Source organism: Dysidea avara, chromosome 5 (genome assembly GCF_963678975.1).
Source record: "Dysidea avara chromosome 5, odDysAvar1.4, whole genome shotgun sequence".
In the NCBI taxonomy this organism is placed as follows: Eukaryota; Metazoa; Porifera; class Demospongiae; order Dictyoceratida; family Dysideidae; genus Dysidea; species Dysidea avara.
In genome coordinates this window covers 28,044,618-28,060,323 of record NC_089276.1, presented here as the reverse complement: position 1 = coordinate 28,060,323, position 15,706 = coordinate 28,044,618, and the positions used below count along the sequence as shown (strand labels likewise).

General features: G+C 37.9%; 2 protein-coding genes across 6 annotated transcripts in view; both read left to right on the top strand.

Moving 5' to 3' along the window:
• The first annotated feature begins 1,339 nt into the window (after nucleotides 1-1,339).
• Nucleotides 1,340-9,557, top strand: LOC136256770 (muscle, skeletal receptor tyrosine protein kinase-like). Of its 4 annotated transcripts, XR_010701644.1 has the most exons (9): nucleotides 1,340-1,634; nucleotides 1,701-1,828; nucleotides 1,898-5,953; nucleotides 6,519-6,632; nucleotides 6,906-7,322; nucleotides 7,809-8,172; nucleotides 9,008-9,061; nucleotides 9,109-9,227; nucleotides 9,276-9,416. XR_010701644.1 is itself a non-coding variant. In XM_066049791.1 (8 exons), exons 3-8 carry the CDS (start codon nucleotides 5,914-5,916, stop codon nucleotides 9,420-9,422), a joined length of 1,302 nt encoding a protein of 433 aa, XP_065905863.1. In that variant the 5' UTR covers nucleotides 1,340-1,634; nucleotides 1,701-1,828; nucleotides 5,807-5,913; the 3' UTR covers nucleotides 9,423-9,557. The 4 variants fall into 4 exon arrangements, 3 of the variants coding, with proteins under 3 accessions (XP_065905863.1, XP_065905861.1, XP_065905864.1); XM_066049791.1 differs by having other exon boundaries at nucleotides 5,807-5,953; nucleotides 9,008-9,227; nucleotides 9,276-9,557; XM_066049789.1 differs by having other exon boundaries at nucleotides 9,008-9,227; nucleotides 9,276-9,557.
• A 5,578-nt stretch (nucleotides 9,558-15,135) lies between these two features.
• Nucleotides 15,136-15,706, top strand: part of LOC136256768 (muscle, skeletal receptor tyrosine-protein kinase-like) — a 38,225-nt gene continuing 37,654 nt past the window's right edge. Inside the window, exons 1-2 of one of the 2 annotated variants that reach the window (XM_066049785.1) lie at nucleotides 15,136-15,325; nucleotides 15,423-15,609. In XM_066049785.1, the coding sequence (XP_065905857.1) occupies nucleotides 15,441-15,609 (169 nt within the window). In that variant the 5' untranslated portion in view covers nucleotides 15,136-15,325; nucleotides 15,423-15,440. Of the gene's footprint in view, nucleotides 15,326-15,402; nucleotides 15,610-15,706 lie in introns of both variants that reach the window. The other variant, XM_066049786.1, reaches the window with a different exon arrangement.

Sequence of the window (15,706 nt, the reverse complement as noted above, 5' to 3'; positions counted from 1 at the left end):
CCAACAAAGTGGGTAAGTTGTGGGCATGGCACAAGGAAAAACAAAACAAAAAATAAACTTAATCACAAAACAATTTTTATATGCATCTGTATATCAATACTGGAGGTTATTGCATAGTATAATATATATATACATATAAGCTACAGTACAGTGACTCAGAGGGTTGAATTTCCGTTTCTACCAAAAAGATTATCTGATAATGAGAAGCAGAAATCAAGGCTTTGGCCATCTCATTCAAAGGTCCTCTAATGCTATAGCCTAAGAATGCTTGCTAGTCATGTCTTATTGCTTGGATAGCAATAGGTTCAAAGTGACTACCAGCTACTATAATATGCAGTACACATATGTACACAGGCTCAGAATATGTGTACTGAGGAGGATGTGTATATACAGACTTGTCAGCTGCAATTTGTTGAAAATACCTCGATGTTTCTTTGCTATGCTTGAATTCAACTTCCACCTCTACTAAGCAACATCTCTCCATAATCCCTCTTGCAGGTCACTATAAGTTTTTGCCAATATTCTTTCTTTGTGAACACACCCTTCATTTGGAGTATCGTTCTGTATTGTATACTGGACCTTACTAAAGTTGGTGTGTTTCATATAGTTCCACAATTTCACTTTTTTCATTGACTTTTAATCAATTCAACCTGTAGCTAACTCTCTGTTATTGTTATTAATTTTATGTATTTAGCTAATAGGGAAGCACCCTTGTACAGGCTATGCCTTAATTGTCTTTACTACACAGATGTTGATCTGTGGTCATAGTGGTAATTTTGTGTAGGGCGTAAAATTCACATGCACACAAAGAACTCCCCTGCAGCAAAAACCTATCTACTATCAAATACTGCAAACTTACAAACTTTCTCTGGAATCATTTTGAACTTAATTTTGATCCTGACAATGCATGCATTGTTTCTTTTGTTTGTCCCTGTAGTAATTGTAATAAATCCCCCAACTTTGATCACCTGTAACCCTTGCTTTAATGAGTTTATATACTATAACCAATCTCAACTGATAATTACTATATAACTACTTTCTCCTGACCATGGCCACTGGCACTGGATGCCAGTGGACCTTCAGCATACATCATAAGATTTTAACGACTATACTTGTGGTTATACTGTACACATATTGTATGCTGTAAAGCAAACAATAAATAAAAAATAAAAAAACTACTTATTACCTAGCTATATACTTATAGGTAGTAATAAGTATATAGTTAGGTAATAAGTAGCAGTATGTTGTAGTTTTCAGTATGTACGTGTGTTATGAAAACTAAAACAAAAACGACAAGCTTATGAAGGGGCGGGCGGCGCCAGACTGTGACATTCAGGACTTCAAGCGGTAGGGATTGCTCTATTATTCCCCCGGAATTGTGGTCATTCTCCGTGCAGCTTAGCAATCATCCGCCTTCTAGCTACGTATCTACCAGCCTTTAGGAAACCCCCGCGGCATAAAACTTCAATTCGCCTGATCACTCATGATGAACCTAATATCGGTGTTGCTTGCTTCACTACTGTTACATTGTGGATTAACTGATATGCAAGAGATGGAAAGTGCTCCATTGAATCTTTACGCGACTAAAAACGACTTGAAGAAGTTTGCAGAAGTCAAAGAGAATGTACCAGACGGTAATTTATATTTGCTGTGCAACGGTAGGCGTGGCTGTATTAATTATATCATTGTTCCCTTCATAGAGGGTGTCTTTTATGTACAGAACGGAAAGGTGGAATTTTCTTTTCTGGAATCACCTGTAAGAGCTGCTGTTGTTGCTGTACCAAGCAGATTTAGTTTTGCTCCAGTAAACATTTTAGCATGCATTAAGGTATGTATAGCACACGTCTTATGCATGGTGTTGATGTGGAACTGTAATAAATTAGCTGCATTTTACCAGGTAGTTGACATGGTTACTAAAGAATGTGGCCAATGTTACACCACCTTGATAGTCCATCATCCAATTTGCCATCATCCTATATTGCACCTAAGGCAACTTCAACTAAATCTTATGTTTCTCGGGCCAAACTCAGCCAAGTACAAGGTCAGTAAAATAAAATTTAAAAAAAAATTGTTTTTGATAGCTGAAGAGTGATTTTGTGAGTCAAATAGTAGTTAATGATTGCTGCAGTTGTGCCATCTGTCAGTAGCCAGCTATATAGTGAGATACAGTATCAAGTGTTCCTTACTTGGTGATGAGCTTAAAAGGTATTATTTGCAAACCCTTTGTGATGTTATCTCTACTTGCAAAGTGATTACGTGTGCATGTAAACATTTTGCACAGAAAAAACAGGATCGGTCAGGCCCTAGAAACAAAAGATTTAGACTGTCATTTGTAACCCCTACAATGCCTTAACCCCTATAGTGCTCACCTATATGGGAAACAGGAGGATCAGTGGAAGGTTTTCCAACAAATCCCTCAGTATGAAGTTTTTGATGTTGAGTTAAAATGACATCATGTGTATATAGCCCCACCCTCTGAGTCTCTTCATATAGAAGGGACTTCAAAAGTCAACATACATCAGTTGCATAGTGGGGGAATATATGGGGTAAAGTTGGCGAAAATTTGTGTCCAGTATAGTAGTAGAGACATTATTTAATTCATAATTATATTGTTAGTTAGCAAATTCCCCACCTAAGCCCTCACATACGTGATACCCTTGGGGCTTATAACAATGACAGGTGTATAACCAGCATCATAGTAACATGGGCATGCGTGATTTGCCTGATATATTTGCACAAGCACAAGGGCCACAGGTCCAAGTGCAAGTGCATATATTATATCAGGCAAATCACAAGTGCCCATGTTTGGGTGACTCACCTGTAAGTGTGGGAAACTGCAGGAATGCATGTATTCACATTTGGACCTTTTAAATTTTGATCATGGATAACCTATGTAAGAATAACAAGAAGGTGTTACTGAGGCCAAACGTATATGTGTACTGAACTAGCATGCTTGATTGTTAGAATGTGCAGATGCGGAATTGTGAGCATGTTTTAAGTGCACCAAAGCAGTTACTGTACTAGCCACGAACTAACTAAAGTCGTGAATAAACTATTTTAATCACACTAATGGCTGTATGCATTTAGTGCCATTCCCTGTGCTGTATGTGCCAGGTGTCTATTATCAATCAAAACAGCAAACTATATACCTGTGACTTGCTTCATTCAATAAAACAACTAATTCCTTTCCAAGTGTGATTTTAATGTTTCGTGGAAAAAGTAACAATTAGTTTACACAACCTTTAGTATTAGTTCTCATCCTTGCCCAGGCTGTTTACTATATCCACAATTTATGGTATAGTTAATCATTGATGCTTCAGTATTGTTTATCCTGTGAAAACTTTATATATGGAATATATACTGTATGCTGTAAGACAGCTTGGTTTTCTAACAACAGGTCATTGCAAATTTGTGTCATAGAATTATTATTATCGATAGCCATGTGTTTTGTACTGTTACATAACTTGACAGTAGATTTCACTTGGGAATCAATGGATACCAGTGTGATGCCAAATCCTGTCTTGTCTGTTCCTCATACTTTTGTATTTCCAACTTGTCCTTATCGTAAGTACATCTGCAGTGATGTATATTTGTGCATTCAGGAGTGTATATACTATTACGGCTGTATATTATAACTGTTATACTGCATAGAATTTATGAATCTCATATTTATAATTTTTAAAATACTAGGTAACTATAATGCTTTTCGTGCAATATGTAATAGTGCACTGATGTACGTACCTAGCTAGTCTTTTGGAATGAATATACATGTGTGTGTGAGTGTGTGTGTGTGTGTGTGTGTGTGTGTGTGTGTGTGTGTGTGTATGTAATAGGGACCTGGTGGCCTAGTGTCATCTGTGGTAACACTGAGATCACCCAGCTGTAGCATCAATGGGTACCTGGCATTTATAAGCAAATGTCCAACTATCCTTGTTTTGCTTAGTGGTGTTGGGGTCATTGTGGAACTTCGGGTTCTGAGACCTCTCTCCATGAGGCCTCCTGTGGGTTACTAGCCCTGCCCCAGGAGGATTTGCCTGCACAAGGCTCAAGTGCCTGCATGCAGTGATAAGATGCGAGCTTCAATTTCTTCACCTCTTCGATGAAAACATGGTCAGTCTTCTAATCCAATCCCACAATGACTCCACCTATATACCCGTATAAAATGCCCCCATTAGACCATGCACTCAGATATTCATGTTTTAAAAATTTCAATTTCGCCTCAGTTATTACAATCAATGAAGATCCTTGTGTTAGGTCTTTAACCTATACTTAGGGGACATGCATATGAAAGATGTGGTCACCATGCTAGGAAAGGCAAGGCATGCACAGAGGGCAGACACTTGTAAAAACCCTGAAAGGCACATCAGACATGAGTTAAGTATTGTGACATAAAATGGTGGCTGTATCATGATGATTTTAGTTTCTGCCTTTTAACTGTGGTCAGGGCAGGCAGGTATACAGATCGAATTCTGGATTTTGAAGTACTTTTGCGCAGTTTTAACACTAGGTTTGATGTTAGAACTTCCACAAAGATACTATCTGTCACATATTATCTACATGGTGTATGATGCTTTTAATGGCAGGATCCCTACTATACAGTACTACCATACTGTATGATATTGTTGCACTGTTATCATACTGACTAACCTAATGAAACAAGAGAAGTTATGATATTTGAGACAGGTTGAATGCACAGGAGATCCTGGATCCCAGTTTGTGTGGCTCTTCAGGAACTTGACTTGACTGCAAGCTGTCTGTGGATCAAGTCTCCACCTGGTCTGGGATTTTTTTCAGCATTCAACAGAGTTTCAGTAACATGTTTCTGACTCCCTGCTACACAGGCCTGAAGTAGCCTTCTTTGCAAATCCCTAGTGGGAAAGGGGTATAGCCAGGATTATCTGGAAGGGGGTTCGGATTTGAAGTGTATGGAATGTCTTTGGGGGGAGGCTTGGGTGCTTCCCTCTGGACCACATTTAAATGGTGCAGTTAGGCAGTAAAAGGTGCTGCTGTGCATCTATATAACTACCTAAAACCTACACACTGCTGTTTATGCAGCTTATAGAAACTAAACACCTATTGTTACACTTCCAGATAACATACTGACTACCAACTTCAACTTCCAAGCACACAGGCTCCCTCCGCATTTGAGTCACTTAATTGGCAATACTTTCTTGAGGGTATATACATTATTCTTGGCTGGTCCTCCTGTTGATGGTTCAGTCTTGGCTTGTACTCCAATATATTTGAGACATCATGTGCCCACAATATGTGGCAAATAAACAAAGCATTCATCAGGTAAATATACATCAACTATTCACATTTTGTGGTAACCTGACACATGTATAACACAATGACTCATGGTTATCGCAGCTTCTGCCTAGTAATATGTATCAATCAACAGTCCAGTCAGTTCTTCGCCATTTCCACCATGCATCATGTGTGCAATTGATCATGTGATGTCATACTTGATACATTGATTTTTTAGCATTAATGCGATGTGAACCTCAATAGTACAGAGCCACGCCAGTGTGCAGGTAGCTACCACAGATTTTCAGGGCTGTAAGATTTGCTGTGACTTAATTTAAAAGAAAAATCTGCCTCTGAAAGGGGAAACCATCTGAAAACCCCATCTAGCTACGCCTTTGGGGATAGTGACTAATAATAATTACAATTTTAATGGTGGAATTTTGGCAAGTGCCCTTCAGGATCCCTACTATACAGTACTGCTATGCTGTACGATACTGATGCACTGTATTATATGATACTGCATGGAATGTAATTTAATATTATGCTTTCTTGTACATAGGAACATTTTTCGTATACCCATGTCATGTTTTAAATGAAGGTAGAATTGTTGTTACTAAATTAACCATCAGTGCTTACACTACAAAGAAAGTCTATGCTCCAATTGGAATGTACTTTGGCAAAATTTGTGGAATGGAATCACCACCAGGTACTAATTATGCACAGTAATAATTAGCAGCTATAAACTAATTACAAACAATATTATTTTTAACAATGCTCAATCCAGATTATTATGCTAAGAGGGAGAAGGGGTGGGCAAAATAAGAATGTAGTGGTGTTTGGTTCTATAGGATTATGAGAAAGGATCATTATAAGTGTACAAAGCACACTCCAAAATACAAGGTTTCTAGGGGTCTGCATGCCCCCCTCTCCCAGAGAAATTAGGTGTGAAGATACACGATATTGGTGAAATTTTATTGTGGTGTCACTGAATATTGACCATTTGATTATAAAACTTTGGGAAATATCATAAAATTTAACCTTTTCATTTCTAACTATGCATCAACACGTTAGGTATAAACCTAGGGGAAGAGGGATAACTAACGGGGGGGCACTGCCCCCTGCCCCATCTAAGCTAAGTGCTGCATTACTGGCAGTCACATGGTGTAGTTACCAACAGACATGTAATGGTGGTACACATATGTACAGCTATGTGTATAATACTGTATTATTATTATATGTAACTCATGCATCTCAATTTTTTTTCTTTGTAGAATTTGCAGGTATTGCAGAGTTTCCCTTTGAGGAGTTCTCCTCATTGTTCAATGTTACTGGTGGATGTTTTAATGACACAGACCCTCCAACATGTGTTCAATCTCAAACTGACGGTAATGTAATACTGTAGCTGCTGATCTTGCTATTGATCTATACATCAAGCATCAATATGCTGGTTAGCAAACTTTATTTCCACTGTTGCTAGCTACTGGTACTACAAGGGACTTCAATATACTCTAATAAAGCAGTCACCTAAAATAAATTTCGTTCATTATAATCAAATTAAAATACTTTACACAAAGTCTTTATCATAGAAAATATTTGCAAAACAAATATAGCAAATTATGATGTGTTGCACATGTTAAGTATGACATGTACACTTACAGACACAACAGTGGTGGAGTCTACATCTTCTAGTACTGTAGCAATAGCAGTAGTTGTTCCCATTGCAGTGTTGCTAGTTATGACAGTCATAGTGATATTGACTGTAGTGTGGTGCTATTGGCATCACAAGATAATGAAGGAAGTGTTTACTATAGAAATAATGGAACAACAATATCAAGACAGCAACCCATTGTTCGATTGGGTGCCAACTATGAAGCAATCTGGTCCTCATGAGAAGGAGTTCTCCTCTGAGAAGATCAAATTTGTTAGAGAGTTAGGTAAAGGGAAATTTGGACGGGACTACCAGGGGATGGCAACAAACATAATTGAAGGAGAAGATTCTACTATTGTAGCAGTGAAGCAGTTAAAAGCAGACACTACTATGGATGATAATACGACTGTAGTGGAGTTCTTTAAAGGTTATATATAGAACTTGCAGTGTGCAACTGCATCATATATATATAATACAAATGTAAACTGTTTAGTGAATATCTTTTTTTACAGAAGTTTTGGTTGAAAGTTTTGAGGAGCTGTGGTTCACCACTGACCTGTATATGAAGTTAATAAATAATGCTATGCATTATATTTAAATGGGAATTGTATATACAAATATCTGTTTCCCATCAGTGTTGCTGTTATACCACAAGCACTTTCATAAAGAAACACAAAATATGGTGGGGTGGGATAATGGGTAGTGGTGAATAGCTTTATAGCTGAAACTAGTATTCATCCATAAAAAATTACATTGTTTAATATAAGACAATTTGTAAAATTATGCTACTATTTGTGCGAGTTAGTATATATTATAAATGTAATACAAAAAATTACTACAAGGAGCCTTGTGTTTGTATGATGTACTGTACGTGTGTACAGTAATTATTAATAAGGTGTTGATTTTCATACAGAAGTGACATTCATGTCCAAACTGGATCATCCTAAAATAGTTGGACTATTAGGAGTGTGTACTATAACAGAACCATATTGTATGATATTTGAGTACATGGACCTTGGGGATCTCAACTCTTACCTTCGCTCTGCCATTGGTTTGGGCCCCGACTGTGATGAGTCAGAAAAGGAGACATGTTTCCTACAACTGAGTGACTTGCTACACATAGTGGAGCAGATTGCAGAAGGGATGGAGTATCTTAGTAACCAGGGTTTGGTACACAGGGACTTGGCTACAAGGAATTGTTTAGTTGCTACAGGACTGGAAATTAAGATAGCAGATTTTGGACTATCACGAGACATCAACTCCACTGACTACTACAGGTAACCATGTATACTCTAGCTGTATATATACTGTTACTAAATAATCAGTATATACAGCAGTGGAAGGGGGGCATGGTCCGTCCACTTAATTAGTCAGCGTAATAACTAGATTAAAATACTCTAATAGAGCTGTCAACCATTCTAATAGAACAAATAATTATATCTTTTAACAACTGTTAGTAACTGCTTCATAACACAATGAAAAAAATACTATTTCAAAAATGACAAAATTTCCTTGAGGCATAGCCTCCAAACCTTTCAGAGTGACATCCATTTTTGTGTACTGTATCTTCATATAATGCTCGTTGCCACAGTGTTGTATCCTCCACTCTTTGGCTAATACCATCCCTACTTTGAAATAACCCACACTGACATGTAATGTAAAGTCATGATGTAGTGTAGCAGTAAGTACAGTACATTATGTACAAATCATGAGTATACGTTTAACACAGGTTTACTGTACATATTGATTGAATGTAAATGTATTAGCAATAAAATACACAGTTCCAGTTTCGGACATTTGTAATCGAAGGAAAAGACAGTTTGTGGTAAGAAAATAAATTTGACTTAAAGAATTGGAACATATCAAACAAAATCCATGCATCCACAAAATGTTTTGTTTTGGCTAAATGTGTGGGAGAACTCTGGATACCATGAAACTATGGAAAACTCATTACCACTTATATAGCTAGGCACCATGAAGTGGTAATGTCCTGGTATAAACAGATTTCTATAAGCAATAGCCATGTATAATTATATGAATTTTAGAATAATGGTTCATGCAAGCTGTGGGTACTTCCAATAATATAGTAAAATTAAAATTGCTTATCACTAGGGTACGTGGACGAGCAGTGTTATCCATCCGGTGGATGGCTCCTGAGTCCATCATGTATGGCAAGTTCACCATGGCAACTGATGTGTGGTCATTTGGTGTAGTAATGTGGGAGGTGTTCACATATGGACAACAACCTTATGTTGGGTTGACTGATGAAGAAGTGATTGCATCTGTCACTAAGCAAGAAACCTTAGAACCACCAACTGGTTGTCCTCTACAGGTGAAATACCATTAATTTGGTTCATGCAGTATATTTGTACTACTGTAGGTGAAGAAGGTGATGACACAGTGCTGGTCACAAAGTCCAGGAAGTAGATCAAACTTTTCAAAGTTACACACTACCATCCAACAACTATCAACCACATTAAAAGATGTTGTCTACAGTTCACCTAATTATTCACCTGTTATGATGTAATAGTTACTGCATGCACGAATAATAAGTGCTATACTGTTTGTGCTTGATATATAAGTATTCTTCATCGTACATGTGTTACTATATAATAAATGCGTTGTACATCTATTATATAGATCACTAAATATTTCAACCATCCACATTGATGTGTAAATGTAATGTCTGTGAGATATGTTTCCTACACATATTGCAGTTACATGATAAGTATATACTGTACTTCTACAGCTGTGCATACTGGACTACCAGACTGGATTGAGGGCATATAGCAAGGATATTTCAAGGGGGACAGCCACACTGAGTTACAAGCAGCACGCAGGACAGGGGTCTGAGAGTGCAGCCCCCAGTCACTGAAAGACCTTAATATTAGCTATATTTTATGGAGGAATTTGTAATGCAATAGCGAATCAGTTATACCAGATTACTGGTATTACTGGTATTACTGGTATTACTGGTATTACAACCTCTTGGTAGCTAATGGGCCTACACACATACAGCATACATCCACTGAAAATTGAGACTTTTCTGGCCTTTCTCCACCTTTTCAAACATACTTTATGAAACAATTTTAAACAGGCAGTAGAACCAGGCTAGGTGTCCTACGGATCTTCGGTACTTGTGCTGTAAAGCCTAATGAGTAACCTAATGTCCATTTGGTTCCACATGGGGTACTTTGAGATAATGTAAGTCACTCTCTAGCGTTCCTATGGATACATATACTTGAAATTGACAAGGAGAAAATGACTTCCTGGCAGACTCCTGTAAGTGTTCGAGTGTTAATCAGATGGCTGCAGGTGCGAGGCTACCCAGGTCCAGTCATGGATTTTTTCTCCTTTCTCCACCTTTTCAACCATACTTTAAGTAACAACTTTAAACTTGGACCAGGTGTCCTACAGACCTTCAGCGTTTGTGTTGTTAAAGCCTTAAATAGAATTGTAAAATCAAAGTGTATCAAGGACATGTGCTTGTCCCAAGTGTAAGATGCAAATCGATGCGAATACAATATCTATTCCATGACAAAAGGCTGCAGACTAGCAAAATGAGATACAGTCTTGGAATATAGCTCACTGATGATACAATAACCCATACTATGTAGCTATTGTGCTGATAAGGCCACTCCAACAAAATTCCTTGTTTCCCATTTTATTGACCTTAAAAATACATGCGGGTGGGTGGTTCATTATCCATTATTCATTATAGATATTTCCACCAATTTTCGAAATCATAACTAACTTACAGGTAACAATAGAGTAGAAATATTTAAACTAAGAAACTTAACAGTGAAAAGCTAGCTAAATGGGCTTTCTGAATGCTAAACTAGTTACTGCTTTGCTGCCTATGTAATCACAGGATAAATAATGAATATTGACAGCAATATTGAATGACCATGAGGGAAGAGAATCTGCATGCGGGTGGGAAATGGGAAACAATGAATTTTATTGGAATGGCCTAAGCTATCATTGCTGCTGCTCTGCTGCTGCTAGCACAAATTGCACGTACAAATGCTCCAAAATATATTGTAGTAGCGTCTCTATACTATACTATTGTTCATGCCTTTTTCATCAATAATGATGGTTTCTCTCTCAACTATGATAGGACTCAGTGGCGGATCCAGGATGAGGTATTTGGGGCAAATGCCCTTCCTCACCTTTTGGAGGAACCATACTTCTGATTAAAACTCTAAACTTTATTTTAATAAGCCAGGGCTAGATCAATTAACTCATGAAAACGATATGCAATTTTTAGTAGCATTTATTACAAATTGACTTGAAATCAAAGCAAACCAAAAAGTCAAACTAGCTGTGAAATTGCCCCCAACACCTTCGTACGTACTAAGCGCCTCTAAAATATTTATCGTGTTGCTGTTGTATAAGAGACTCATTGTCTTTTATACTATTATTATTATTATTACTAGGACCGCGTCACATACAACCAAGTACATACACCAACGTGACAGCCCCCCGGTGAGGCTATTAGGTGGTGAATGCATTATCCCCAAATCAACTCAATATGTCACAGTAGTGACAGATATAACACTATAGTGGCATCGTAACTAAAGGCCACCAGTAGCTAAGTGCCAGTACATCATTGGTGTGGTATAAATGGCACAGTGATGTGTACAAAGTATATGTATACAAAACATACAGGAGAGAACTATACATTATTGCAGTATTGTATGCAGCAATACATTATAGGCAACATCACCATGCAGATAAAAATTATTAGCCAATATACAGCAATGCATATCAACATCAACTAGAGGTAAGTAAGGTTCATCAGCGGTGTAGCAATGGCACAGTGATGGGTGACACACTATAGTTATGCATACACAACTTTCAGGAGATAGCTACACAATGCTGTAGGCGTATGCAAGCCAGATGAACCAGATAAAGGAAGACAGCCAAGCCACTAGAGCCTAGTAGCTACGCCAGGTGAAGGCAAAAAAGATTAAGCACGTATTGAATTGCCTGACACCAACACAAAGAAAGTTCGCCATGCCAGCTGCACAAGACAAAATTGTTTACTTGTATTTTATATGTAACTGTAAGCTTATTGTAAAGAGCGTGGCATATGTCTTGCCATCTATTGAATACTGCTCTTCTATCTGGGATCCACATCAACAATCACTCATTCACAAGTTAGAGATGATACAACATCGTGCTGCACGTTTCGTGTTAAATAGACCTTGGAGAAGGAATCATAGGGACAGTATAACTGAAATGTTAGTGGAATTAAAATGGCCAACACTGGAAGATCGTAGGAAACAGGCACGTCTGATGCTGTTGTTTAAGTTTGTAAACAAATTAATTTATGTTCCAAATCAGTATCTGCCAGTGTTATCTCCTGCAACAAGTACCAGGGCAAACCATCCCTTGAAGCTATTACAGTTGTATGCCAGAACAAATCGATATAGTAACTCTTTCTTACCAAGATCAATACCAGACTGGAACAATTTAGATATGGAAGATCTTGACAATATAGACTTACTTACTTTCAAGAACTGTTTGCAAAATGCATAGACACTAAAATTTTGTTTTTGTACATTAGCGATTTACCCAATGGGTTTTGCTAATCAATAATAATAAATAAAAAAAAAAAATAATAAATATGTCAGTTTAATGTTTTCTTGTATTGTTTATTTACATGAATGAATCCACTGGCAGCTGGCATGGAGACTTGAGATGTTACAAACATAAAAACTTACTTGTAATCTTCTTGTTTACACAAGTGGCTTCTGGCTCTCCTGCACGGGCATCACTAATCTTCTTCGCGCAATATGTAAGTAATTAAGCAAGGGTGTGGTACTGGGCGTTATATAGAATTACACGTATGGTCAAGTCATCAGCACAAACAGGAGCGACGATTATACGTTTGTGCCTTCATTCACAGGCGAATCTATCCCCGGTTAGTTCATGTCCCTAGGCCTCGTAGTTTTCTCAAACATTAATTATTAATTATTTAATTATTTATTTAATTATTTATTTATTTATTTATTACGTAATTTTAACCGCGTTTCGTATTATTCTTAGTACTTGGTTGTATAATTATTTGTTAATTGGTATAAGGAAGACAAAGTCTTATAAAAACCAATCTCAAGTACATCTAAATAAAGTCAAACCGGCGGTCATATAAAAATACATCTAATTTAGTCTTAAAGATCAGTACATTAGGTGCAGATACAATTTCATGAGGTAAGGTGTTCCAATCATTGACGATTCTCTGTGAAAAACTATGACCTCTAATAGCAGTGTTGAAGCGATTTTTGTAAAGTTTGAGTCCATTAGATCGGGTGGGGTTGGTATTAACAGTAAAAAAATAGTCTTTGTCCACAGATACTAAATTGTTCAGGATTTTGTAAGTCATAATCAGATCCATTCTGGTTCGACGGTAAAGTAAGCTGGGTAGATTAAGTTCTTGGAGTCTTTCAGAGTATGTCAAATTATAGAAGGAGGGTATAAGTTTTGTGGCTCTTCTTTGAACTGCTTCTAATTTACGAAGATGAGGGTTCCAGACAGTTGACGCATAGTCCAAAATTGGGCGAACAAGAGTAACGTATAATAATCTTATTGTGTTGGCATCCCTGGAGGCAAAGGTACGTTTAATAATTCCCAATACCCTGTTAGCTTTCATTACAATTTGATTAACATGAGATGTAAACTTCAAATCTTTATCAAATACTACATCCAGATCTTTTTCCTCCACAACCATGGAGATCATATTTGCTTCATTTTCGGATGAGAAATAATACTCTGTACTTGATGAAGAATCTCCAATTGTGCTGTAGTGACATTTAGGAAGGTTAAGGAAGGATAGCCATGTGTCACACCATTGCAAAGCGGAATCAATGTCTTCTTGCAGAATGGAGGAATCTTCAGATGAGCAGATGGGGCGATAAAGTTTTGTGTCGTCAGCAAAGATACCCAAATAGCTCTGTATACAGTCAGGTAGGTCGTTGACATATATAATAAATAAGATGGGACCGAGCACACTACCCTGCGGGACACCACTAGTGACAGTAGACCACTCAGAGAGTGCTCCACGAACAACTACTCGTTGCTTCCAGTTTGATAAAAAAGCTTTAATCCAATGAAGTACCGAGCCATTAACACCATATTATGCTTCTAACTTAGTCAGCAAACGTCTGTGGGGAACCTTATCAAAAGCTTTTTGGAAATCTAGGTACACAACATCAACACTAGTTCCATCATCGATACACCTAGTCCTGTGTTCCATAACAGTCAATAGCTGCGTCTCACAAGATCTCCTGCTATGAAACCCATGTTGCTCATTGCAAAAAAGTCATTTGCTTGGAAGTAAGACATTATCCTATTTTTAATAATTGACTCAAGCATTCTGCAAAATATTGAAGTAAGGCTGATTGGGCGATAATTGCTAGGAAGATTTGTATCACCTTTCTTATGAATGGCAGTGACTGTTGCTAGTTTCCAACATGAAGGCAAAGAGGACTCCTGTAACGATTTATTAAATAAGAGATAGAGGGGTAAAATAAGTCCATCTTTGATTTCTTTCAACACACGTGGGTGACAGTTGTCTGGGCCACAAGATTTATTTGGCTTAAGCCAGTTGAGTTTAGTTAATATATCACAGTGTGTGATGGTAATATTGCCTAAGTGGTGGTATACAGCTTTTAAGACTCCACAACCATCTGCAAAAAAGCCCGGCAAAATGTCAAAAAATCAGATCTTTATATGTGACTGGGCCTACGAAAATAGGGCATGTGGGCACATGATAACTTTTTGTACCATAATGCTATGGCAATGCAAGTTTCAGCTCTTAGTAAGCATTTAATTGGCTTTATGATGCAAGTTACAGAATGCAAATAGCTATTCCATTCTAGAACTGAGATATGACCTGTAAAGTGACGGGGTGTAGTTTGTGCCCACATGCCCTATTTTCGCAAGCCCGGTCACATATAGTAACATAGGTGTAACTTATTTGTATAGATGAACTCTCTGTAGGGTAGTTTCTTTGTAGCTGAACCCTCTCCACAATGACTTGTTTGTAGCTGCTAAGTGGTGATTATTTGCTGCTTCAAAAATGCAGCAACTAACGAGAGAATCTGGCTTTCCCCACCCACCTACAACTCAGTCTGTTTGTGCCCCTCCCCCTGCCAGCTCCTGGATCCGCCCCTGGGACTACAAAACTAGCGGGAGATTTCTGATTTATTATTGCGCCCGTGTTTTTTCGTAAATTCACAGGGAATCCACTCAGTGAAAATTTGTTTTCAATTACTATTCGAGGGTGGATGGTTGAGCTCGTAATTCAGTGAGTGTACTTTTCGAAAGAAGAGTGTCACATCTGTCTTTCGTGAGGGCTAAAGATTGTAGAAAATTAAATAAATTCTGTCGCAAGTCTGGAAACATCTACGGACACCGGTTGTTGTGGTGGTGAGTGCGTCTCGTGCGTAGTTTCTGTTGAATCATGCATGCGAGGCTGCTCATTGTGATTGTCTAAGTGATAGCAGTATTTTTGTTGCGTTTGTAGCTAACACAGATTCACAGAATGGCCACTATATGGACGTCACTGCTGTTGTGGTTGTCTCTGTTGTTGCGATGTGGGTGGAGTTACGGCCAGGACCCAACAACAGGTTCTGAGGTAACTCGAGAGAGAATTCCGCTCTACCTGTATATTGCAAAAAGTGATGCTCTAAAAACTTTTGGGATAGCAAGAGGTATGCACAATATAACGCACACGAGTAGGCAGGTAAACATGAGCCAGGGCAGGGCCCGCCCTATAGTCTGACGGGTATCACTCTTTTCACCCTATTT

Excerpts from the sequence above, each read along its gene's own strand:
- LOC136256770 (XM_066049791.1), top strand. The coding sequence starts at position 5,914 with ATGTACTTTGGCAAAATTTGTGGAATGGAATCACCACCAG. Across the intron at positions 5,954-6,518 it reads TGGAATGGAATCACCACCAG|AATTTGCAGGTATTGCAGAG; the intron begins GTACTAATTATG and ends TTTTCTTTGTAG. Across the intron at positions 6,633-6,905 it reads TGTTCAATCTCAAACTGACG|ACACAACAGTGGTGGAGTCT; the intron begins GTAATGTAATAC and ends GTACACTTACAG.